Source organism: Vombatus ursinus, unplaced genomic scaffold (genome assembly GCF_900497805.2).
Source record: "Vombatus ursinus unplaced genomic scaffold, bare-nosed wombat genome assembly UNPS02014808.1, whole genome shotgun sequence".
In the NCBI taxonomy this organism is placed as follows: Eukaryota; Metazoa; Chordata; class Mammalia; order Diprotodontia; family Vombatidae; genus Vombatus; species Vombatus ursinus.
This window is the reverse complement of record NW_020954586.1, coordinates 6,396,887-6,421,311: the sequence shown is the minus strand read 5'-3', so window position 1 is coordinate 6,421,311 and position 24,425 is coordinate 6,396,887. Positions and strand designations below refer to the sequence as shown.

At 52.9% G+C, this 24,425-nt stretch overlaps 1 protein-coding gene across 6 annotated transcripts in view; it reads right to left on the bottom strand.

The window, feature by feature from the left end:
* Window positions 1-198: 198 nt before the first annotated feature.
* The window catches only part of MAP3K13 (mitogen-activated protein kinase kinase kinase 13), a 191,839-nt gene continuing 167,612 nt past the window's right edge, over window positions 199-24,425 (bottom strand). For all 6 annotated transcript variants that reach the window (XM_027875296.1, XM_027875295.1, XM_027875299.1 and 3 more), the window contains 12 exons: window positions 21,483-21,666; window positions 17,865-18,056; window positions 13,203-13,361; window positions 11,204-11,362; window positions 10,336-10,444; window positions 8,787-8,896; window positions 8,330-8,446; window positions 7,449-7,586; window positions 5,625-6,414; window positions 4,436-4,506; window positions 1,816-2,113; window positions 199-1,637 (listed from right to left, as the gene is read on the bottom strand). In XM_027875296.1, coding sequence (XP_027731097.1) covers window positions 1,536-1,637; window positions 1,816-2,113; window positions 4,436-4,506; window positions 5,625-6,414; window positions 7,449-7,586; window positions 8,330-8,446; window positions 8,787-8,896; window positions 10,336-10,444; window positions 11,204-11,362; window positions 13,203-13,361; window positions 17,865-18,056; window positions 21,483-21,666 — 2,429 coding nt within the window. In that variant the 3' untranslated portion in view covers window positions 199-1,535. The remainder of the gene's footprint in view (window positions 1,638-1,815; window positions 2,114-4,435; window positions 4,507-5,624; window positions 6,415-7,448; window positions 7,587-8,329; window positions 8,447-8,786; window positions 8,897-10,335; window positions 10,445-11,203; window positions 11,363-13,202; window positions 13,362-17,864; window positions 18,057-21,482; window positions 21,667-24,425) is intronic.

Genomic DNA, 24,425 nt, shown 5'->3' with positions numbered 1-24,425 from the left:
AAACAGATGTATCCAGTGAGTCGAGGAAACTGGCCCCACGGTGCAGCCAGCAAGACCCACAGGAGGGATGCGTGTGCACGTGTGTATTTTGTATGTGTGTATAGTGTGTGGGGGGCGGGTGGGGGGGGAGGGAATGACACTGCTTTGATCTGGAACCATTTTTATGCCTCGACCTACACTGGGAGGGGGCGCCCCGAATCCACCGCGATTTGCTGGGCCGGGGGCGGGGCAGGGGGAGGGGGGAAGAGAGAGAGAAGGAGGGAGGCAGAGAGAGCTCGACATAAAAGCATAGCAGGGGCCAGGGGATGGGACCCAGGTTAACACTAGCCTGCCCTGAAGTTCCTTCCCTTTTCTTTTTTGGCCAAAGCACTAGCAAGCCCCCCTGGAAAGGATTCCTGAGCCCTCGGCCTGGAAGTGGGTGGTCTGCCCCAGGACAGGCCCTGAGTAGTACACAGGGTTTACTTCAGGGACCCTTCTAGGTCCCAGAGGTAAACAACACGTGAAGGTTCTCTGACCAAGGATATTACACTTACTATCACATTCTGTTTCAGGGTTTGGGGTGGAGGGTAAAATGGGGAATCTTCCTTCCCATGTCGTCTGGCTCTTGTAGAGTAACACCTGACCTGGTGGGTACCCGAGGCTCTCTAAATAGTAAAGGATTAATAAATACAAACTAAAGGGATGGGGTTTGAACCACTATTGGAAAGCTGATGCTGGCCCTGTTAAGCTCAGCCCCAGATGCCCTCGATCCTTCTCTAGGCAAAGTGGACAGGAGGTGGAGAAGACACAGGCAAGCTGCAATCAGATGCCCCAGGGCTCCCTGACCTGTGCAGGAGGCCAGCGTGCCTGTCCAGGTCACACAGGGGCTGGCCCTAGAAGAACCTGGAGAAGCCCAGGAGCTCACAGGAGAAACGCTGCTTCAAAAATCAAAGAAATAAAACCAGCCTCCGTTCACTCCAAGGGAGCATCTTAGCCTCCAGCCCTTGGCATCCAGAGTCCTGAGCCCCTCTTCCAGCTGGGAGCTCTGCTTGCAAATTACATGATATTGCTGGGATTTTTTTTTCTGTTCCCTGTTTGTTTCAATGGGTGTTTGCTCTGCCTTTTCCATCATTGCTAGGGCCCAAAGGCCTGGTCCCCTATTCAATCAGCAGCACTAATTCCTGGCCCCATAAACTCGAGGGACGTTGCTCTATTTCCTTCTTAATTTTTTTTGCAACAAATTATTGTCTCTCTCTATATATGTATATAGAATATATACATATACCATATATAGTTCACTCTTTACAGTACAAAGTGTTAAAATGTCAAACAAAAATAAATATTCATGTTACAGTAGCTAGAAGAGTCAATAAAAGAGATCCCTGCCATTCTTGATTGAAATGCTCAGTGAGAATTCACTTCATTTGGACACCATTTTCCCCTCAAGAGATGCGTGATGTGAAGTCTTGTGTCCTTGTTATTGCAGATCACTTTGGGGCAGCCCAGGGAGCCTGGGGGCGGGCAGCCAGTGGCCTGCCCTGGCCAGCCAGCTGGCATTACCAAGTGGCCGAGCTGTAGTGCTTGTTGGCACGGACCGTAGCATCCGAGCACTCCCCGTCTGACGAGTCGCAGTCGGATTCCCCCAGCGGCCCAGGATTCTGCGGAGCCAAGGAACAGAAAGAGAGTTCAGTCTCTGGGAGGGGGATCCCTCATCCCGAGGAGGCTGGGCAGGCTCCCCACCGCCTTCCCACCCACCAGCCAGCCTGCCCTACCCGCTCCACTGCAAGCTGGCAGGTGAGAAAGGTGAGGAAGGCACCCACGCCCAATGGCACCCACCTCGTAGCCATGCTCCTCGGCACAAAGCTTGCCCAGGGACATCCGAGTCTTCACCCTGCGGACGGCACACTCCTTGTCCGAAAGCCCGTCGGACTGGGTGGAGATCTCGATGGGGATCTCCGGGGTCTGGGACAGCAGGTCCTCCAGCTTTTCGGCCACTCGGTCTTCCAGCCGGTGGCCCACCTCATCGGGGCTGTTGGAGTGGTCGCTGGTGTTCCCCTCCTCGCCGTCGGACACGGAGAAATTTTCTGAGCTGAAGGTCGAGTAGGACTGGCAGCTGCTGATACAGCGATGGGGCCTGAAAGCCAGGAGTCCGGTCAGTGTTGCTGCCCGAGCCCCCGGGCCTTTCCCTTCCCTCAGTCACAGACCCCCCCCAGAACTTTAGCTCCAGAAGGGGCCATGATGTGTTCAAATCCTGGCTCGCTGTTGGGCCAGCTATGGGGAGGTCACTCCCCCTTTCCAAGCCTCAGCTTTCTCTTCTGTACAATGGGCAATGATATTTCCACTCCCTAACTCACCATCATGTGGTGACCAAAGCTCTGTAAGAATGGCCTGACCCAAGTAACAGTCATTTGAGAGAGAAGTGAATCAGCAGGGCCAGGCCTGGGACGCTGGTTCCTAGATGCCAGGCTGGGCTTTTCTACCCGCTCCCTCCTGACACCATTCACTTTGTAGGGTGTGCTGCCACAGGGGACAGCAGCTGTTTTTTTGTTATGGAAGGAGGAAATGGAATCACCCTGAGCCAGTCCCTGACCAGCGGACGATCAGTAAATAACACTGGAATTGGAGTCTGAGGACCTACCCACCATTAACGACTCACGTGGTTTTGGGAAAGTCTCTGCCCTCTCTGGGCCTCAGTTTCCTCCCCTGCAAAATGTGGGAGTCGGCCTACATGCTCTCCAAGGTCCTTCCAGCTCTGATTTGTGGACTGTAGGTCCCCGTGGGAAGAGGTGTATGTAATTAGGTTCAGCAGAGGAAGTGAGTTTGGCCCTGATGGGGCAGCAGCTCCAGGAGACTTCACAGAAAATGCCCAGCTCCCCAAACCACAGCTGGCTGCCCTTCCCTCCATCCGTCCCCACACTAACCCATCCCCTCTGGAGACTGTCCTTCCAATCCAAGCCAGTGTGGTCCAAGGGGCCCTTATCAAAGGCCTGGTGGGGGCACCCTGCTGTGCATGGGCCAGGATCACGGACAAAAAAATGGAAACCAAGCTCCACCTTCTAGAAAGTGACTTCTCCTGGGAGGGGAATACAGTGTGTGTGTAGAGACAAGGATGTTCCTGAGAACAGGAGGAGGGAGCACTCGCTCACAGCCAAGGGAAGGCTGCCCAGAGGAGCCTCGGCTTGAGTGGAGCCTGGAAGGATTCTAAGGGGCAGCTGTGCGGGGCGCGGGAGGCGGCCAGCAAGGGCTCAGCTCCTTTTCAGCATAAGGAGGCAAGTGGCTATTTCTAAGACTAGTCCGAATGAGCACAGGACAGAAAGTCATTTTATCTACTAATACTTTTTTTTAGGATTTAATAACCAAAAAATGAATTTTAAAAATTGTCTTTACATGCAATTAGAAAGATAAAATACTATTAAAAAATAACCGGGGTATAGAAGATTACCACAGAGCTGAAGGAGTCATTGAATCTATCTAAGGGACATCATGGAACCAGAGAATCCAAGACTAGAGAGTTGGGAAGGACCTTGGCAGAATCACTGAGCTCACCCTTCAGCCCTGGACCAGAGTCTGTTCTGCAATATTCTCGACAAGTCCTCCGTCCCTTGGTGGGCATACTTCGAGGGCCAGGGAGCTCGCTTTCTCTGGTCCAGTTTCTGGACAGGTCTGATCATTAGAAAGCTCTGCCTAGAACTGAGTCTCCTAGAAGCGGCCTCCTTCTCCCCACCCGCCCACCAGGCCTGGCTCTGCTCTCTGCTGCCAAATGGACCAGCCCAGTCCTACGCAGCAGCTTGTCCAGGGAGTCTTTGTTCCCTGCAGCTAAACCCTGCCAGCTTGTCTAAAAATCCCTCCCTTGCTGTGGCGTCCAGACTTTCTCAGTCACCCTCCTCTGCACAGATTTTGGAGGGGCCACGTCCAGGAATCCTTGAAGAGTGACCTCTTGGGCCAAGACGTCTAAGGGTGACCTGAGATCTCCGGGTCTGCAGAAGGTAAGACCTTCTTTGCTGATTGCTGGAGGCCTCGGGCCATCTCTTCTGTGTTGGAGGCCGCCTTCAAAAGGCCACAGAGAGACAGCACATGCTCACAGCGGGGTTGGCCAAGGCTAGTACATAGTGAGGAAAAAGACCCTTGGGTTGAGGGGGAGGCCAAAGTACATGACACCTGAGATCCTGGCCCAACTCTCCATTCTGGTACCACAGGGTTTCACCAATGAATTCAATAATACCTCAGGTCATTTTTTATACCTTGGTTACTGAGGCTATAAGAAAAGTACCAGCAGAATAGAAGCCTCTTGAGGGCAGGGATGGTTCTATTTTTATGTCTGTACCTCAGTACCTGCCACATAGTGGGAGCTTAATAAATGTTGTCATACATTTGTTACAGGGAAAGGGGACGGTGGCGAAGCTTGAGCTGCCCCCCTTGGGCCACCTCGGAAGGGGCTGAACATGCAGTGTTTTACCTCTGTCTTCGGGGAAACTCAACTTCGCTATCGACTTCTCCTTCTTCCTCTTCCGAAGAGTCGTCGCCACTCTGAGACAAGGACAGATGGGTTTTACTGCAGCTGTTACAAACCTTTACAGAAAAGATGTTTTCATCCTTGTCGCTGCCAGCAGCGTCAAGGATCCGGGCCGTAGGGCTGGAAGGGACCAAGAGGTCACCTGGTCCTTTTAGAAAGGAGGAAGCTGAGGGGGGACCCTGCCCCCACCAACAACCCCTCCAAGGAATTGAGCCCATGGCCTCTGACTCCCAAGCTGCGGCTTTGTCCATCCACTACACTGGGCTGTCCTAGTATCATCTTCCAGGACAGCAGAGCAGTCTCCCCACGCAGCTCTAATCCAAAAAGATCAGTCAGGCTGTCTGTCCTCCCTCGGGCTCCTGCCTTCCTTTCCACCCTCCACTACCATCCTCTAAAATAAAAGAAAAAAGAAAATTTTTGTTTGGGAAAAACACATACGACCTTGGTAAACGTCTAGGTGAAAAATACAGAAATCACCAGGGAGGTTTTACTGTGTTCATTTCATATTTCAAGTACCTAATGCCAAGTTTATCTCTTCATTCAATGCTATGGGCAGCCGGCAAAGAGTTGGCCCCACCCAAGTGAGCAGAAACTCCGAGGGCTCACAGAGGGTCCCTCTCTCTCAAGGCCCGGATTTCAGTATGGACACAGAGAGAGACACCCACTCACCCATAACACACACATACAAGCACATGTCTGATTATCCTTTGGGGGCGCCCTGGTGACAAGCTATGGTTAGGAGGTGGTGGAGGACCAGAGAGAATTGGTACCCAGGTAACCACGGAATCGAGGGCCTGGAGGACGCCCCTGTAAACTGAGGCAGGGGGATCCCATCATGTCTGAGGCTCCTCCAGCTCTAAGCCCTGGATGGACCTCGTGTATTATTTAGCCGACCCCCTCATTTTCAGGGGAGGAGTGAGGTCCCAGGCTGCTCAGTGGCAGAGCTGTGACTCCAACCAGGTTTCCTACCTCTCTGCAGGGGGCCCCAGAGGAGACCCCTGGTGCCAATGAACCCGGGCAGAGGGAGCCTCGGTGTCAATCAGCCACTTAATTGGTAGAGAAGGCTTCTGTTTCTAATGACAACTAGGTGACCCCAGCAGGCACTGTGCAGAGACCCCGTCCCAGGCCTTACCTTCTGAAGGGGTCTCGTTTTTCGAGGTAGCATCGGAGGGGTCATGTGCTGCGGGGGGCTGAAGGAGGACACAGGCTGGCAGCCCTGGAATTCTTGAGCTTCCCTCTTGTCAGGACCCTGCCCAGCTTCACAGAGGCCACCGTGGGCCGGGGCCACGGGCCGATGGAGGCCGGAGCTCTGGGTCTCTGGCTCTGAAGATGCTTCGCGTGGCCGGCTGGGCTCCAGCTGACACTGGAGGCAGGGGTCATAGGGGTCTGCCTGACAACAGGCCCACGGGCCGGCCAGGCCCCCCGGGGGCGCTGAGCCCTTCCAACAGTCCGCTGCCATGGCTGTGGAGATGAGGTCAGGGCTGGAGCCGGACACCTGTCTTTGAGCGTGGTTACTGAGCGGGCTGCGCAGGGCTGCCGCAGGCCCAAAGTACCTCAGGTTATTAGCACAGTTGGCAATGTCCTGTCCATGCAGGTTGAGCCTGGGGTGGTGGTCGTGGGCCGAGGGCTTCGAGGGCTGGGGGTACTGCTGTTGCTGGGCGCTGTGATGATGGGGAGGATGGAGAGGGGCAGGAGGCGGGCAGGGTGGTGTGCCCTGGGGGGAGGCCTCCTGGGCTGGTTGGTTTTTCAAGATGGCCACAAAGTCACTATGGCTCCCTTTGCTGTTGGCCCGGCGGTGGCGGGGCTTGCTGCGGTATCGGCCTTTGCTGCCCGGAGTTGATATTTTGGGGCTCCCGGACACCGGGGATGCCTGGGGAGCCACCTCCATGGTGGGGATGCCTTCGGAGCGCAGGAGATCTGGCCTGGGAGAGAGGACAGATGTTACCCTGAAGAGGCCAGACTCAAGCCAAGGGATGGTAATCTACACTGGACACCAAAGAGCGATGGTGGGATGACCCTGGACATATGGCCTTGTCCCTAACGACATGCAGAGATGCCGTCCGGCCTTGGAGCCGGCCAGGCCTGGGGTCACTGGCCAGGCCTGGGGTCACCCTGCCAGGCATAGAGCCCCCTTAGGGCCCCAGGCAGTGACTCTGAGGCTCAGACTTGCAGATGCCAGGAGAGGCCACAGGCCTGCAGGAGAATCCTGCCCTAACAGCCCTGGGCCCGCGGGGATTCCTAGCCCAGATTTTGCTGCTGGCTTCTCTACCCAGGAGGTCAAGGGGTCGTCAGCCCAGACTTACAGGGCATTCCTCATTGCAGTCTCACAACCACACGTTGGGGGATTGTTATCCCCATTTTACAGATGAGGAAATTGAGGCTCAGAAAGTGAAGCCCAATGCCATACAACTCCTAAGCCACGGAGGCAGAATTCAAACTCGGGGCTTCCTGGCTCCAGGACCCTACAGAGCTGGCTGGTGCGCCGTAATCAGCCAATTGTCAGTTTGATTGTTAATTAAACAATCAGGAAATATTACAGACCATGGGAGAGGTGCCAGAGGGCTGGAGACAGGCAAAGTTGTCTTAATTTTTTTAAAAGGAGAATCAGATTTGCATTTTCTTTGTAGCTCAGGCCTGGTGGCAGTAAGGGATTAATATATGCTGACTGATTGATGTATCCAGCCCAGGCCACCCTAGAACAGGAATTCCCTCCACAACATCCCTGAGAAGCAGCCAGGGGCTCAGGACCCACAGACAGAGAGGTGCAGGGGACAGAACAGGCTTTGAATCCTGCCATGTGACATTGGGCTAGTCACCTAACTCCCTCTGGCTCTGTTTCCTTATTGTACTATGAGGAAGGCAGACTAGACGAGACTGGATGAGCTCCCTAAGGTCCCTACTACCTTTGGAGCTTAAGACCAAACATGACCTCGGACCCGAGGCAGAGGCGGCTCACCGCTTTGTCGTCAGGCCCGGCTTATGAGACACTCCTTTCCTCTTCATCAGCTTCTCCACGGTGTTGGGATGGATGATGGGTCTCACGGGGTGCCGCTTGTAGGTTCCAGGGTACTTCTTTTCCACAGCTTGCTCACGCCTGTGAAAGAAGATGAAAAGCCACGTTTCAAACAGGCAGAAGCAGGGGACGGAGAGAAATCGCTCTTCATTTCTTTATCCATTTATTCTTTCATTCATTTATTTATTTTTTTGGCAGGGTCTGGCTGGAGCTATCAGAGGCAGAGTGCTCTTAATAGGCTTGGAAAACTACATGCCTATGCAGGTAATCCAGTATGAGAAGGGACACAAATTATCCCAAAGTTATTCAACTGAATCCTGCATTTCAGTCCCTATTTACATTGAGGACTCAATTCTATTTCCCCCAAAGCAAAAGAAACCCTCAGGTCACCCTCCAGAGAGGAAAAGATCTGTCAGGATGATGGAGAGGCTCATGGCGTGGGGCAAAGAGGCCATGACAGGTTCCCAACAAGGATCTGAGTCCAAGACGCCCTCATGGGCACAGGCATGGGCCAGCTGGTGCCAGCCAGCACAAATGCCACCTTGGTGTCCAGGACACGTTGAAAGCCCCCGAGGGAGGCCGAGAATGGCGGCTGGATCCTCCCTAATCATTTCCTGTGTTGTTGAGGCCCTTTTGCTTATATTTCATTCAACATCCAGTATCGTCCACGGAGTGCTGATGGAGCCTTGTGGAGGCAAGGCTAGGCTTTGAGGTCAGGAGCTGTTCCTGCCCCTGGGGCTGCCTGTCCTGGGCCCACAAAAGGTGGCCGAGCAGGGGGAGCGGGGCAGGGGTTGGGGCGGGGTGGAAACAGGCCAGCTGCCTACTTGATGAGCTCCTTCTCCCGGACCTCCAGCTGCAGCATGATGGCGCTCAGCTCCATGTACAGGTTATTAGCGCGTTCCAGTTTCCGCTCATAATGCTCCCGGATATCCAGCGCGTGCCTAGTAAAAAAAAAAACAAAAACAAAAAACATGGTTCAAGGAGACATCCACCCGCCAAACATCCTGCTTGCCTGCATCGGTTTGGTCTAGGGTCAGGGCAAGATGGGAGGGACAGCGAAGGGATGCGATGCGGTGTTTAAAAACAAAGAGCATCAATAAGACATTTTAAAAGGAAAAACATGAATGAATGAATGACCGGGCAGACGGACGAATGCCATTCTCCTGGATCCTACCCACCAGAGGGATGCTGTGCGGTAGGAACACAGGAGATGGCGGCGAGTGAAGGAGAAGGCATGGGGGTGGGACAGAGGGAAGACAGAGGGCAGCCCTGGGAGGAGACCTGAGCTCTTCTCTCCGGCGCCTGATGAGCTCTTCGTCCAGCCGGTGTATGCAAGTCCCCTCACTTTTGATCTTCTCAAAATGTTTTTTCACTTCCTCCCTCCATTCAGCCTGCAAGAAGGGAAACCAAGGCACAGTCAGAACCGTAGCTGCCCCACCAGATCATCGCAGCCCAGGGCTCCCCAGAGTTCCCAGAAGGAAGCCCCTTCAAGGCGGGAGGGGCCTTCTTCTCTAGAACAATGTCTCTGGATAGTGTGCTGTTAAGTCCCTCCAATCCCCTGGGCCCTGGGGATACAAGGACAAAACAGACAATTCCTGCCTTCCGGGAGCTTCTGTTCCACAACGGGGACATCCTAGGCATGGGGATAAGTGGAGGGACAGGACGGGAGCTGTGATTTCACTGGTAAAGGGAACCAAGGTGAGGAGGCTCCAAGAGCTGCCCAGAGCACTGACAAGTTAAGGGACCTGCCCAGGGCTGCAAGCCCAGTATATGTCCACGGTGGGACCTGAACTCAGATCTTCCTGGATCCAAGGGGAGCTCTCTCTACAGATAAGTCTATATGAGGTCATATGAAGGGAGAAGCACTAACAATTGGGGAATGGGAGATTAGGAAAGATTGCCTCTAGGAGGAGCTGAGTATGTCAGGAAGCCAGGGTAGAAGAGGTGGAAAGGGAGAGTATTCCAGGCAGGGGGCACAGCTTGTGCAAAGGCATGATGGCTTGTCCCACAGAGGAGAGGAAGGTTGTTTAAAAATGGGGGCCTGCCTTATCTACTCGAAGCAGGTTTTATCTTTACGCACATGTGACTCATGAGAAACATGTGAGGAGCTTGCTGGCCTGTGTCCGGGCAGCAAAAGGGTCAGACAACTTCAGCAGAAATGATGAGCGATGTCTGACTGGGTACCTGACCTAGGGAAGGAACGGGAGCTGACAGGCCAACCCTCAGGGAGTGAGACGTGCACCACGTGCACATTCAGTGACCAGGACTTAATTGGGGATGGCGAGGGGCTGCCATCCAGAAAAGAAAGGAGGCTCAGCTCCCGCAGCTCCGACCATCCCATTCAGTGTGACTGGACGGCCCTTTATGGAGCACCTACTGTGTGCACTCTGGCGGGCACTGGGACACCAAGACATAATGTGGACAATCCTTGCCCTCGGAGCTTACGTTCTAACAGGGGGAGATACAGGTCAGTCAAAACCAGGTGTTTGGGGAGAGAAGGAGCAGCAGCAAGTAGAAGGGATCCGCAAAGGCTTCCTGGAGGAGGAGACTCCTGAGTACGGCCTCGAAGGGCGCTCGGGATTCAGTTCAATTTGATTTAGCAAACATTTATTAGACACCAACTGTGTGCAAGCAAGTTCTGCGTGGGGGGGGAAGGACAAATCGGGAATGCCTGGAGGGAGGAGGCATGGGATGAGGGAGGGGCAAGAAGGCAGATGGGCTGGAGCGCCAGGCGGAGGAGCCCGCGTGCATCCTGCAGGTCGCTGCTGCTGGCAAGAGCTGCGTGGGGCCCGGCCAGGAGGGCACCAGGGCACAACATCTGCCCCCTCACCTGAGATTTGAAGTAGGTCTCCTGCGGCGTGGCGAGCACGTCCGCAGAGGCAATGTCCAGGTGCAGGAGCGTCTGGCGGAAGGAAGGCCGATTGCGCGGCTTGCTCTGCCTAAAGTGAAGGGAGAGACGGCTGGTGAGCTCGGCTCCGAGGCTGCATCAGGCCGGGCTGGGGGAGGGCGCTGATGCTGTTTTATGACGAGCATTTTCAACTCGGCTGGAGGCGGCCAGGTGGCACCTGGAGTCAGGAAGACCCGCGTTCAAATCCTGCCTCAGATACTTAAGAGCTGTGTAAGGTGGGGCAAGTTATTGACCTTCACCTGCCTCACTTTCCTCATCTGCAAAGTGGGGTGGTAACGGCCAGGGGTGTTGTGCTGGAGAAGATCAGCTGGATAGTGCTGAGCACGTCCGGCACATAGTAGGCACTTAATAAATGCTCGCTCATTTCCTTCCTTCCTTCTTTCCTTTCACAGGCTCCTAGGTGTAGAGGCCATCACGTCCAACCTCATTTTGCAGATGCAAAAATCGAGGTCCAGAGAGGCCGAACGTGTGCTCCGGGTCACACAGTGGGTAGTTATCTGGGTCAGAATCTGAAGCCACTCCACCCTGATGTCTCTCGACCATGCCCTTTTCTGAGAGCTGACATCTCCCGAGGACCACAGAACCTGGAGAGATCTCCCATGTGAGCCGTGCACCTCTCGTGTGCCATCCCGTCCCTATTCTGATCTCTGGATGAGAGGAGGGGCATGGAATCGGGGGGCTCAGGCTAGGGGAAGGGGGTGTACAGCATCGAAGGGAGGGTCAGCAGAACCACGGGAGCTCCCCCACCCGGCACTCAGGGAGGCTCCGGACAGGTAGACTGAGGTCTCACCAGGTCTGCTTCATGAGGATCTTGAAGCCATCGGGGCACGTGGAGGGGACAGGCAGGTGCAGGCTGTTGCTGCCCACGCCCCAGATGATGGCTGATGAGTCCACATCCTTGTACGGGATCTCTCCCGTCAGCAGCTCCCACAGCACCACCCCAAAAGACCTGAAGAGGAGGGAAACTCAGCACCATCAGATGACACACAGGGAAAATGGCTTTATCTTGGGGTGGGGACGGTGGGGTGTTCTAGTCATCACTATCATTATTGTTGGGACCAAGAAATACAAGAGCCTCAAATGCCTCTTGGCTGTGTGGCCGTGGGCAAGCTGCTTAAACTCCCTGTGCCTCAGTTTCCTCATCTGTAAAATGAGGGGGTCGGGCGTAGTGGCCGCTGAGGTTCCTAGAGCTGTGCACGCTCCTGGAGCCTGGAAATCAGGGGACTTTTGCTTTGGATGGAAGAGGCGTGTTTCAGCCCAGGGCGGGAACTCAGCTGTTAGAGCAGGCAAAGGCCCGGGCTCCCCACACATCACAGGACCCACCCAGAGGCAGAGGAGGCTTGAGAGGCCGCTGAGCCCTGCCCCCGCATTTTACAATGGAAGACACGGAGGTGGGATCTGAACCCAGGCCTGGCCAAACTCCACTCCCTGTTCTCTAGACTAGAAAAGCGTCTCCAGCATCAGGCTCAAGGTGTCCGACTTCTGACTGGTCGTCTTTAATTCCTTTAAAGCAATTGATTGTAATAAAGACTCATCGATCACCTACTGATGCCAAGGATGACAGTGACATCACAGTCCCCACTTCTATGGACTCTAAGGTGTAAAGTGCTTTGCTTGCCTCATTTGATCTGAGAGGCGGCTGCTATTATCCCCATTTGACAGATGAGGAAACTAAGGCACAGAGAGGTAAGTGACTTGCCCAGAGTCACACAGCTAATTAGGATTTGAACTCAGGACTTGCAAACTTCAAGTCCAGTGCTCTCTGCCCTGCTCCACCCAGCTGCCTACTGCAAAGCTAGGCTTGGAGGGCAACAGGAAGATGAGAGGAATGGACACAGTTTTGCCTCCAGGAGCTGGCCATCAAAGTACCATAGGCGTAGACCTTGAAGGGACCCTAGGTCCCATCTCGTTTCTCATTCTGGGGGGGAGGCTGCATAGGCCAGACCACACTAAAATACAGAAACAAGGCGTGAGAAGCACTCGGCAGGTGTGTGATCCCAGGCGACGGGGCGGAGGGAGAGTGTCGTTAGAGCCAAAGTTCCTTGGCATCAAAGACTGGCTCTGCCCTGACTCGCTGTGTGTCCTTGGGCAAGTCTCTCACCCTCTCTGGGCCTCATGCCCTTCCTGGGTAAATCAAGGAGGTCCCTTTTCAGTTCTAGAACAATTCCATTTTTAAGTGCCTACTATGTGCCAGGCATGGTGCTGAGGGGCAGAGATATGGGGACAAAAATGGAACCATCTGCCGAAAGCAGTGGACACTCTACTGAGGATACAGACCACTCACTCCAAAGCAATTCCTGAGGGCCTTCTATGTGTCAGGGACTATGTGAAGCTGCCCTCAGGGGGCTCACATTCTACTGTGGGCACAACATGGACACAAACGTGGAATCAGAAATTGGGTTCTTGTGGGTTGTTTTTGGCGCTAACTTCTGAGTGATCTGGAAAGGGATGACCTTCCTTGGGGCGGGGGGGGGGAGCACCTGCTCCTTGGAGGCAGCCACGCCTGAGTCTGTGACGTCCAACTAGGACCCAGAAGATGCCTGGGGGCAGCTGAAGCTCTCCCAGCAGACTCAGGCCCTCCCAGGCCAGGCAGGCATTAACAATCACCTTCCCTGTGGCTATCAGGGGGCCACAACCTCGCTTGTCCCCCCACGTCCTGTTGATTCCCACCGAATCCCAGGCTCTCTGAGCTGGAGCGGCCTCAAGAGCGTTCAGCAGCCCTTCTGGAAGGGGGATGGATAAGGGGCTGGCATCCGGGCACTCAGCAGCCAGCGGGGGCAGCCACTCACCAGATGTCCACCTTTTCCGAGACCGGCTCGTTTCGGATCACCTCGGGGGCCATCCACGCCACGGTGCCAGCAAATGACATTTTTGTGCTTTTATCACTGAGTTCCTTCGAGGTGCCAAAGTCAGAAATTTTGACTGCGTCTGTATGAGTGACTAATACACTAAAAAAGAGACAGACAGACAGACAGAGAGACAGAAAGTCTGCGGGGTTAGCTCCGAGGTGAAAGACAACAGCGACTTAATGCAACTCAATAGGCATGATCTGAGCACCCGCCCGGCACAGTGCACAGCACAGCAGTGGTATAGTATATAATATAGTAGAGTAGAGTATGGTATACATTCTGCTACAAACTTGGACATAAGACAAGGTCCTCTGGACCTTGTGCCTCACATTCAACTCTGGAGGGGCACGGAATACAGCCAACACAGGGGACTAGTTAGAAAGTCTATACAGAGTAAGGACAAAGGAACTGAGGGTGTTCTCAAACCTGGCGGGATTGGGCCTCCTGCAGGAGATGGTACCTGTGGGCAGCAAGCGTGAGGTAGGAGAGCATTTCAGGTATTGGACAGGGCTTGTCCCAAAAAGGAATTGAGGTAAGTTGTTTAGAAACTGGTGCATTATTGATCTGGTCAAAGTACATGCTTGGGCAAAGGCACAGAGGTGGGAAAGGATATATTATATATGTATTATATATTATGTATTATATATTATATATTATATATTATATATTATGTGGAAAATCTGAGAGCATTCCAGAGGAAGAGTCCTTTAAAATCAGCCGGGAAAGCCAGGCTGCTTCAGATCCTTGTCTCACAAAGCTGAGGGACCCGCCATCTCTAACTGCCAAACAGGAGTTTGTGTGGAACCCGGGCTGGTCTAGCCGTGCCAAGTTTGGGCAACATGTAGGTGCCTCTGAGAGGTCTTTGGGGCATGTCCAGTTTGCCCACCATGGAGGCCTCTGCATCCCCAGGCCAGCCTGAGTCACTCAGTCTTCTCCTCTTCTCCTCTTCTGCTCGGGCCAGTGAGTGAAGACCCCAGTTGATCCGTAGCATGGACACCCTGAGCTGAAGAACGTCCCTCCCTAGCTCTCTTTCATTCAGCTCTGAGAAATGAGCCTGGGGGTGTTTGTTTCTGTTTTGTGGTGTTTGTCCTTCGCAGTTTCAGGCACTGGAGGTGATTCCCAAGGACTGGAAGGTCAAGCCCCAGGGGCCTGGAGGGTGCAGCCAGCTGTACGTGGACACCCCAGAGGCCAGGATGCCATGCAGATAAGCCCACGGAGGATTTTGGACTTGGAATGCCTTCGCTCTGGGGAAGCCCTGAAATGATGGAAGTCTGGGTTTCTGTCTGGTTCTACCTTTGCAGAGTTCAGGTTACGGCTGCTGAGCTCCTGGGGATTCAAATGCCACACTTACAGCTTCCTGCACACTTGTAAGTCCACTATTAACTGCTAAGCAAAAAAATCTCATAATCTGGTTCAAATGAGGCCCATTTGCTCAGGGGGTAACACCCCTCGGAGTGCTCCCCGGGAAAGGGACCATTTACTGGCAATGAGGGAGCAGGGCTGGGGATTCTCAAGTGTGGAGACAGGACAGCACAGATGGGCATCTGACCCAGGGCAGGCACAACCTAAGCTCAGGACTGCTTTGTTCTGTGGGCATCTAAAACGTGGACAAACTGCTTTAGCCAGACGAGAAAATGGCCTTGGTCCAGTGTTGGTGAAGACAAACTATAGGATTTCAGAAGCTTTGGTGCTGGGAGGGGACGACCTGGGCCGACGGGCACCTCCGTGGTGCAGTGATGGAGAGCTCATTACGGCCACGGTGACCCCGCCCGCTTTGGGAGAGGTCTCACTATGGGCAAGGTTTTCCTGACATTAAGACTAATTGTCTACTTGCAACTTTCACCCACTCCTGCAGTTTGCCCTCAAGGCCAACATGAACAAAAGGAATCCCTCCTCCAGGTGCCAGCCCTCATAATTAATAATAAAGATAATTAGCATTGGTATAGCACTTAAGCACTTTACAAATATCGATTCCTTTTGACCTCACAACATTGGGGAAAAGATACTAAGATTTTACCTGTTTTATAGATGACCAAACTGAGGCAGACAGGGGAGCTCATTCCACTGGCCCACGGTCACCCAGCTAGTTAGTGTCTAAGGCCTAACTGGAACTCAGATCTTCCCAGCTCCAGGCTGAGAACTCTGCAGCCTCATCTATCATTACTGACTCGATTTAATAAATATTCATTAGGTACCTAGAACACATGCATGCCTAAGATGAGTCTAAGAAGAACAGGTAAGGGAAAGAGCCCTTCAGAGTGTGGGGGTCAGGGCAGGCTTCCTGGAGAAGGCAGCCCCGGGACGCAGCTTTCATGGACCGACGATGAGGATTTCAACAGGCAAATATAAGTAGGGAATGAGTTCCAAGCAAGAGGGATAACTTGTGCCAAGGCAAAGGAAGTGGGAGACAGAGTGCTGTGGGGTGTGTGTGTGTGTGTGTGTGTAAGAGTGTGTGTGAGAATGTATTGTGAGTGGGTGTGAGAAAAACTGTGAGAGTGTGAGAGTGTGCTGTGACAGTATGTGTGTAAGAGTGTGTGTAAGTGTGAGAGTGAGAAAAACTGTGTGTGAGAGTGTTGTGAATGTGAGAGTGTATGTGAATGTGTAAGTGTGTGAGAGAATGTGTGTGTGTGGGGGGTTGTGAATAGGCAGAAGTCTGAGCAGGGGAGTGACGTGATCAGAACCTGGTGTTAGACTGCTCTGGCAGCTGTTTGGGAGCACCTGGAGTGGTCCCAGGTAAGAGGTGGTCCTGACCTACACCAGGGAGAGCCTGTGTCAGCAAAAAGGCACCGACACTGACGTCTTCACAGTCACGTTCTTACAGCAGTAAGCTGTAGGGGACTTCCCGTTATCAGAATCCTCCTGGTCAGCTTGGGAAAGCGGATCCACGAGGGCCGTTCAAGCCCGTGTTTCCTCCTCTTCGGGTTCATTCTGTGCAGGCACAGTCTGGTCCAGGCCCTCTTCCTCCCATTATTTTCTGGAGGGCAACTCTCATGGCCCCATCATAACCCAGGGAGGAGAGACTCCAAATGGGAGGCCCATCACCATCAAAGGCGAAGAATAACACCAGCATCTGTCCCTGACGTCGGGATGAACTGGCTTGGTGGACTCATCTTCCCAGCTTTCCCCAGGGTGACTTTCTCTTCTGCAGCCATTTATCACTGAGTAACATTGGTGACCATCTTCCACCACCATCCTCTATATTCTTTTCCAAATGAGCTTGTGTCTTAGACCAGCCTTGCCTTTGGCCGCCATGTCTCTCTTGGCAAGGAGATCAAGGGTTTGGGGCTAAAGTCTTTTCTGGGCTCTTTGGGTCTCCTTGCTGTGACAATTGTTTTACATTGGTTAAGCATTTTTCATAAAATTGTTTTTACTTTTATCCATTGCCTGCTTCTTCAGTCCAAGGCTGATTTAAAAAGGTTGGGTTGGAGCTGTTGTAATTGCATGCAGGGCTGTTTTCTCATCTTAATCCTTTCTCCCACTTTGAAGTTACTTTTGATTTTTGCTCTAAGTCAGTGATCTGCCCTAGGGCCCCGGAGCCCTGCAGTCCTGGTTAATGAGGGCCTCCAGGCTCACATCCAGGCTGACCCCAGCTATGTTTCACTTTTATCCCCCCCCCCCCCATCATCTTCCCAGCCTCCTCTTTGCTAGGCCTGTACCTAACCCCACCCCCATGCCCCTTTCCAGCTCTGGACCCATAATCACCTCAATGCTGTCACCGCTACTAGAAAGGGTGTGGTAATCCGCCTCCCTGGAGCTCCAGTCACCATCCCTGGACCTTTCCAGACCCAAATATTCCTCTGGCATCATCATCTTCTATTAGAATGTAAACTCCCTGAGGCCAGGGACAGACTTCCCTTTTGTATTCGATCCCTACTTCTTGGCACAGAGTAGAGGACGCAGGATAATCGGTTTGTCCAGAAAGGGCCCTTAGACATCATCTCATCTGACCCTGTCACTCCACAAATGTTCCTCTGTATCATTAGCTCAGTAGGGACTAGGGGATGCAGTGAAGGGAGTGCTGAACCTCGAGGGAGGAGGCTGTGAATTCAAATCCTGCCTCGGACTGACGCTTGGAAGTGAAGCGCTCAGGGGCCCGAGGGTAGCAAGTGCCAGGCAGGGGTCTGAGGCCAGCTCATCCCACCCCACTTTCGGTGCTCTTTCTGAAGCATCCGCTGTCGCCCCAAGGCCACAGACGGTGCCCATTGGAGGAGGAGAAGCTTTCAGTGCCGCCACGTAGGGGAAGTGAGAAACAAAGACTGTGGAGAACGGTCCCCCGTGGGGGTTGGGAAGCGGCCGACAGGGGCCCAGGGGCCCAGGGACCCTTCCTGGGAGGACTCATCCTCTCCATTTGAGCCAAAGCCAGTCAAACACTCGACGTGGAAAGAATGCTAGGTCTGGAGGCCGAGGCCCTGGCCTTCCAGGCAGGCTCCATCCCCTCCCTGGGCCTCTGTGTCCCACTCAAAGGAGTGAGGCGGCCAAGAGGACCCCGAGGTTCAAACGTGGGAACGCCCCAGGGCGCCCTCCCTGCGCTCCCTGCCCCCCACCCCCACCTGCCACTGCGTCCTCCTCTTCCTTCCCTCCTCCCCTTCCGGCTCCACTTACTTGGGGGATTTAAGGTCGCGATGGATGATCTTATGGAGGTGGAGGTAATTCATGCCGCTGGCGATCCCCGTAGACCAGTCCACTAGCAGCCGGGGAGTGATCTTTCTTCCAGCTCGCAGGACCTCATAGAGCTGCCCGTGGGCGCAGTACTCCATGATGATGCAGTAACACGGGGCCTGGGTACAGACGCCCCTTCCAAGAAAAAAGAAAGACCCAGCGACGTTAATACAGGGTCACTTTCAAATGGTGGAGGGAGTCCCTGAAACACATCATTATTAGCACTAGCAATGAGCTAGGAGAATCTGCGAGTGCCGGCATCCTACTGCGCGCTGGAGCCCCACCGGCTATCCTTGGCCTCAAAGACCTTCTAGTCTGTCAATCAGTCAATCAATCAATCAATCAATCAATCAATCCATATCTTTGACTAAGCACCTACTCTGTGCCAGGCTGGGCACTGAGTATGCCAAGAGAAAATGGAAGCAGTTTGCTTTCAGCCTTTGTGTGTGTGTGTGTGTGTGTGTGTGTGTGTGTGTGTGTGTACATACGCCGAATAACTACAGATGAGGCAAGCCCAGGGTTTTCTGCAGCGTGCCTTCGGTGGGGTTGGCAGCGCTTCTCTGGGGAGGGACAGACCGGTGGTCCCAGAGCCACTCGAGAGGGGGACAGCAGCAGCCGGCAGGGAGGGGGTCAGGAGAGGCCTCGCCTTGGGTTGGGCACCTCCCCCGAAGTCCACGCGCTCAGTGGTGCTCACTAAACACCACTCCTGGCCCTGGCTGTGGACCCCGCCCCAGGCATGTCCTCGGTCCTCACCTCCAGCTCAGAGGCAAAGGACAGTGGCTGCCCTCAAGTCCAAAGGCTGGGGCGGGACGATGCCATAAAAACCACTACATAGGAACAAGGCTATAGAGGAGACAAACTGGAGATCACCAGCAGGGGGAAGGCACTGGCATGAAGGGGTCTGGGAAAGGCTTCCCATAGAAGGGTGGGGGCGTTTAGCTGAGATATGAAGGAAGCAGCCCGGGAGTCCAGGAGGTTTTGGAGATAAAACATGAACGGGATCGGCCATGGCCCTAGCAAATTACTAATGAGTTGTAGTACTGAGGCAGCCTGTTAGCTTCTCTGCGATGGAACAATAGGGCCACTAGGTGGCGCCAGAGCGCATAGAGTGCTGGGCCTGGAGTCAGGAAGACTCATCTTCAAGGGTTCAAATCCGTCCTCAGACACTTCGTCGTTGTGTGACCCTGGACAAGTCACCTAACCGTTTGCCCCAGTTTCCTCATCTGTCAAATGAGCTGGAGAAGTAAATGGCGAACCACTCCAGTATCATTGCCCAAAAAACTCCACATGGGGTCACAGAGAGTCGGGCATGACTGAAAAATTGCACGATTCCCATACGAACACTATTATCTTCCCTATAAAACAGGACAAATAATGCCTGCCCTCCCAGGATTGGTGGGAAGAGCAAATGAGCCTGAAGATGTTTTCTGCCCCTCCTTAGGTCTTATGTTCCTTGGGAATTAATAGGGGGCAGCTAGGTGGTGCAGTGGATAGAGCATCGGCCCTGGCATCAGGAGGACCTGAGTTCAAATCTGACCTCAGTCACTTGACATTTACTAACCGTGTGACTTGGGCAAGTCACTTAACCCCAAATGCCTTGACAAAACAAAGAAAAAAAGAGAATTAATAGATGTGGAATCTTCAGCTCCATGTTCTCTGTAGCTTTGCCACCAGCTGGCACTGAATGAGCATTCTGGATGAGCTCTGAGCCCACCCTCCAAAGACTCAAAGACGATTAATGCTAGACAAAGACTGTTAGCCGCTACTGGACCTTCAAGGTCATCTGCCCTAACCTCCCCCGCACTTTCACAGGTGAGGAAAATGAAAAGAAGGGTAATCAAGGGTTACACAGCTGGTATTCACAGACAAGAGGCAGATCCTGGAGTTCAAACCCTCAGAGGTCAGCTCAGAGGAGGGGGGTGAGCCTCCAGCTAGAAGCACCAATGATGCCCATCCAAACGATCGCTGTGGGGAGGAAAAGAGCCACCTGCCGGCAGAGCGAGGTATGGCAGCACAGGGAGCTCCCGCCAGAACTGCAGAACTGGCAGGGCTCTTCCCGGTGATCTGGCCCAACCCCCTTGTTTTATTTACAGCATGAAAAACAGACTGTGAACAGGACATCAACCAGGGAGTAAGGTGCAGCGGTGGGATTCGAACCCAGGTCCTTGGACTCCGGAACCAATGTTTTCTCCATCGCACTGTGCTGCCACGGGGAGAAAAACAGACGTTTTTAGAAAAATGGAACAGAGTGGGCAGCTCAGGACGGACCCAAGGGAGAACTTTGGCAGGAGCTGGGGTTATGCTCACTGGCCTATGGTTTACAGAACATTCTCTTTTCTCTTCATCATAAAGGAAGCTTCCCACAATGTGCTTTACAACGCTGTCACTGGATCTGTACAATAACCCTGGGAAGGAGGTGCTACGATCACCTCCATTTTGTCACTGAGGAAACTGAGACATCAAAAAATGAAGTGACTGGCCCAGAGTCACACAGCTAGTGAGTGTCTGCAGCCGGATTTGAACTCGGGCCTAGAAGGCCCGATTCTAGGCCCAGTGCTCCATTGAAGCACCACCTCCAGATACACTGCCTTACAGAAAAGGACAAAGCTTGCAGCATACAAGGAGGAGGTAATGAATGTGGGCCCATCTCCACCTCCTTTGTAAGCATGGCCCAAAACCCATTCCCCAAAGAGGAGTCTTCTGTTGTCCAGTGCAGGCTGGATGGAGTTATGTGGCCCTTTTGGGTGAATGAGGCCTGTAAGATGCGGAGGCGCCCTCGCCCTCCAGCCTGCCCCAAAGAGACTCAAGAGATCCACCCAGGGAGGAGGGGGAACCCCAGGAACAATGAAAGACTGAAGCTGGAGAAGGCCCAGAAGTAGACGAAGCTGCGCGCAGCGCCCTGGGACATCCTGGGGGAGTGGAGGGGCCGGCCGGCCCTGTGCTAGACCCTTTGCCTTGATGAGCCCACTTCCTCATCTGTGAAATGGGGACAAGGGCTGCAGCTGCTTCCTCCTCCCATCACCCCAAGAGCATTCACTGTCAGACTGAGCGAGCCACAGCACACGCCGGGTAATGGTACTATCTCCTGACTGAACTGCGAGCGCCTGGAGGGCCAGACTAGGTCGTGCCACACTTCTGCCGTGTAATGAGAATCACTAACAATAACTCACGTATAAAGTACTTACAATGTGCCAGGTACTGTGCTAAGGGCTTTACAATTATTACCCCACTGGATCCCCACGACAACCCTGGCAGGGAGGCACCATTATTAGTCTCATTTTTTAAATATGAGTAAACTGAGGCAAGCAAAAATGAAGTGACCTGCCCAGGGCCTTGCAGCTGAGTAAGTGTCTGAGGCTGGACTTGAATTCAAGTCTTCCTGTGTTTTGCACCCTGTGGCGCCCCCTAGCTGCCCATCCGTGGCCCCCCCCTCACGAAACACTCACTGACTGAACAGCTGGAGCCCACCTCGACTGGACTCCAGCGGGAATGCCCGCTGCCTCTTTCCCCTTCTCCCCGGGGGTGGGTGTGCTCCTGGGCAAAGGCCCGGCTCCTACTTACTTGAAGGCGATGATGTTGGGGTGTTTCAGCTTCCGCAGATGCTTGATGTCCGTCTCATTCTGCTCCCGCACCTTCTTAATGGCCACCTCTTCGGCTCGGAACTTACCCAAGAAGACGGCGCCTTGGGCTCCGCTGCCCAGCCACTGCAGCTCCGAGATCTCCTCGAAGGGCACCTCCCAAGTATCTGGGCGCACAAGGGAGAGACAGGTATGAAGAGATCTGTCTAAGGCACCGTCCTCTCCCAGCGGCCTGGCCTGCTTGGGGCAGGGCTGTCCTCTAGGTCATGGCAAGGGAAACCCAACTTTGACACTTGGATTCTGGTTTGGGGTCAATCCACGATTACAGAAAACAGACTAAGTCACCAGAGTCTCACTGATTTAGAGCCAGAAGGGACCAGAGGTCGCCTGGCCCAAATGCTTTTTTCAGAATGAATTTTTCTTGATATCTTTCGTTTTCACATCAACGACATTACCCAATGTATTCTACCCCCACCTCTCCCTCTCCCAGAGAGCCAGACTTACGATAAAGAATGAAAAAGAGGCACTGTGCCTATTTATTCCAGGAATACAAAGACAAAAATGAAAAAATGAAAGGTTTTGGCTTCAAGAAACTTGTGTTCTCCTGGGAGGACACACCCTGTGGGCAGATAAATCAATACACGACAATCTAAAGAAGGAGAAAGCGGTGGTGCCTGGCCGGAACTTTGAAGGTGACTAAAGCATCTGGAGTCTGAAGACTGCACTGCCTCCAGTGGTTTTCAGGTGAAAATGCTATTACTGTTCTCTTTCCCCCAAGGTAGAACTCCTCGATCCAATGAGCTGGGAAGGTACAGTTTTATCCCTGAAACGAAACCGACTCACTGTTCATTGCAGCCGTGAAGGGTGAGCAGTGGGTGAAAGATGAGCAGGGGGATGTGGGCATTAGCCAGAGACCTGCCGTTTCCTGATGTCACAGGGCTGGAGTTTGAAGGAAGCACCCCACGGGACGTCGAGTCAGACTCTCACTTTATGAGGAAGACACTGAACCCTAAAGATGTCACCTGAGTGATTCTCCCAAGGTCCCTGCCCAACTAACCCTACACTTACACAGGCAATTCTTGATGATGTTTGGAAATGCGACCAGCTCAGGCTACATCCCTTTCCCAGAGGGAGGAGTGAGATCTGTAGGTTCCAATAGCTGGAATGACTAGGAATCCTTCACACTCAGCCCTCAAAACAAAAGAATTTTACCAACCCCTCCGTTCATTCTCATTTTGATTGGTTTATTTATCGGTGGCCAGGGCCTGCTTACCCTGTACTGTTGTGTTTATAAAGATTTCTCTGGCTCCCTTGGTCCACCCACGTGTAAAACTCCCCAGACCCTCCCTTCAGCCCACCGCTCAGGGCGATATGCAAAGGCTTGAGCAGGGCCGGTTGCCTGGCTCTGCTGTGTATAATGCTTCATATGTCTTAGAACTGGAACCAATATTGAAACCCAGAGCAATAGGGAGGTGGTTGGACAGATAGATCAGTGTCCTTCGTTCACCAGACTCATTTGTCCACCATGTAACTTAGGGAGGGTTGGCAATAAGAGAGAATAAATACACAGATTTTTTTTTTTAAACCAAATTTAACCTATCATTTTTACCTCCTACTCACCAAGCTTTTCACTAGTGCTGCCCCAAACCCCAGAAATATTAAGTGAAATCATGATGGATTTTTCCTGGACTTGCTTTAGAAGCAGTGCTGAGTCAAGAGGCAGTTGGAAGGATCTACAGCAAAGCAGGAAGGTTTGGCCTTTTTGGCCTTGGAGAAAACCCCCTCCGAAAGCAGAGGGCTGGGCTTCAGTGGCTCTGGGGCTGCCTGGGCCTCTTTGCTGCTTCTCCCTATGTGACTCATGTGCAGACTCACCTGCCCTCGGCAGTCCCAATCCCCAGCCTCATCTCCCTGGCTACCGAGCTCACCCTAACATCAGTGGTGGGGTTTATTTTACAGGGTTCCTAACCACCCTGCAGAGTTAAATGTTTATTCAGAAATGAGAATGAATCATAGACTATTTAAGAAGACTCTTGGTGGTTCCCTGGAGCCTCCAGAGCCTGGCAAATAAGGCCTTCCACGATGGACTCCATGCCACCCCTCCAGCCCCATCTCACAGTATTCTCCTTCACAAACTCTATGTTCCAGTCAGATTGGCTTCCATGCTGTTTTCTGATCTCAACACGCCATCTCCTAGACCAGGGGTATCAAACTCAACTAGAAATGAAACCCACTAAACTGTACCTAAGGCTATTGGCTGCCGCACACTGACTTAGTTTTAAAATGTAATATTATTTACATTTTACTGTATTTCTCTTTACTTTGTTAAATTTTTCCCAATTACATTTTAATTTGGTTTGGGCGGCCCAAGGGAGTTTAGGGGAGGCATCGTGTTGGACATCTCTGGCTTAGACTGTCCTCCCATGACAGAAATGCACTCCAAAATAGCATCACCTCCCTGCCCCAGAATTCTTTTCTTCCTTTAAGGCTCAGTCCAGGGATCACCTCCTCTGAGAAGCCTTCCCCAATTACCCTAGATGAAGACTTCCCTTCCTTCTCTAATATTCCAAAAGCACATTATCTGGTGGTCACTCCCTATCTGGTGTAGTATTTGTCTGTGTGCAGGTCATACTCTCACAGTAGAACAGAAATTCCATGAGGGTAGGGACGGCTTCATTTTTTTGTCTTTGTAGCCCTACCATTTAACACAAGGAAGGCCTTTAATAAATTCAAGTTGTTCATCTGGCCAAAGGATAAGAACAGTTGTCAAAGGAAAACTTTCAACCACCTGAACAAAGTATTTAAGATCCCCAATTGTCAGAGAAAGGCAAATTTGAAGACCACTAAATCAGACTGGCAAAAATGGTACAAATTGGAAAAAGCCAATGTTAGAGGGGCTGTGAACACATGGGCACATTCATTTGCTGCT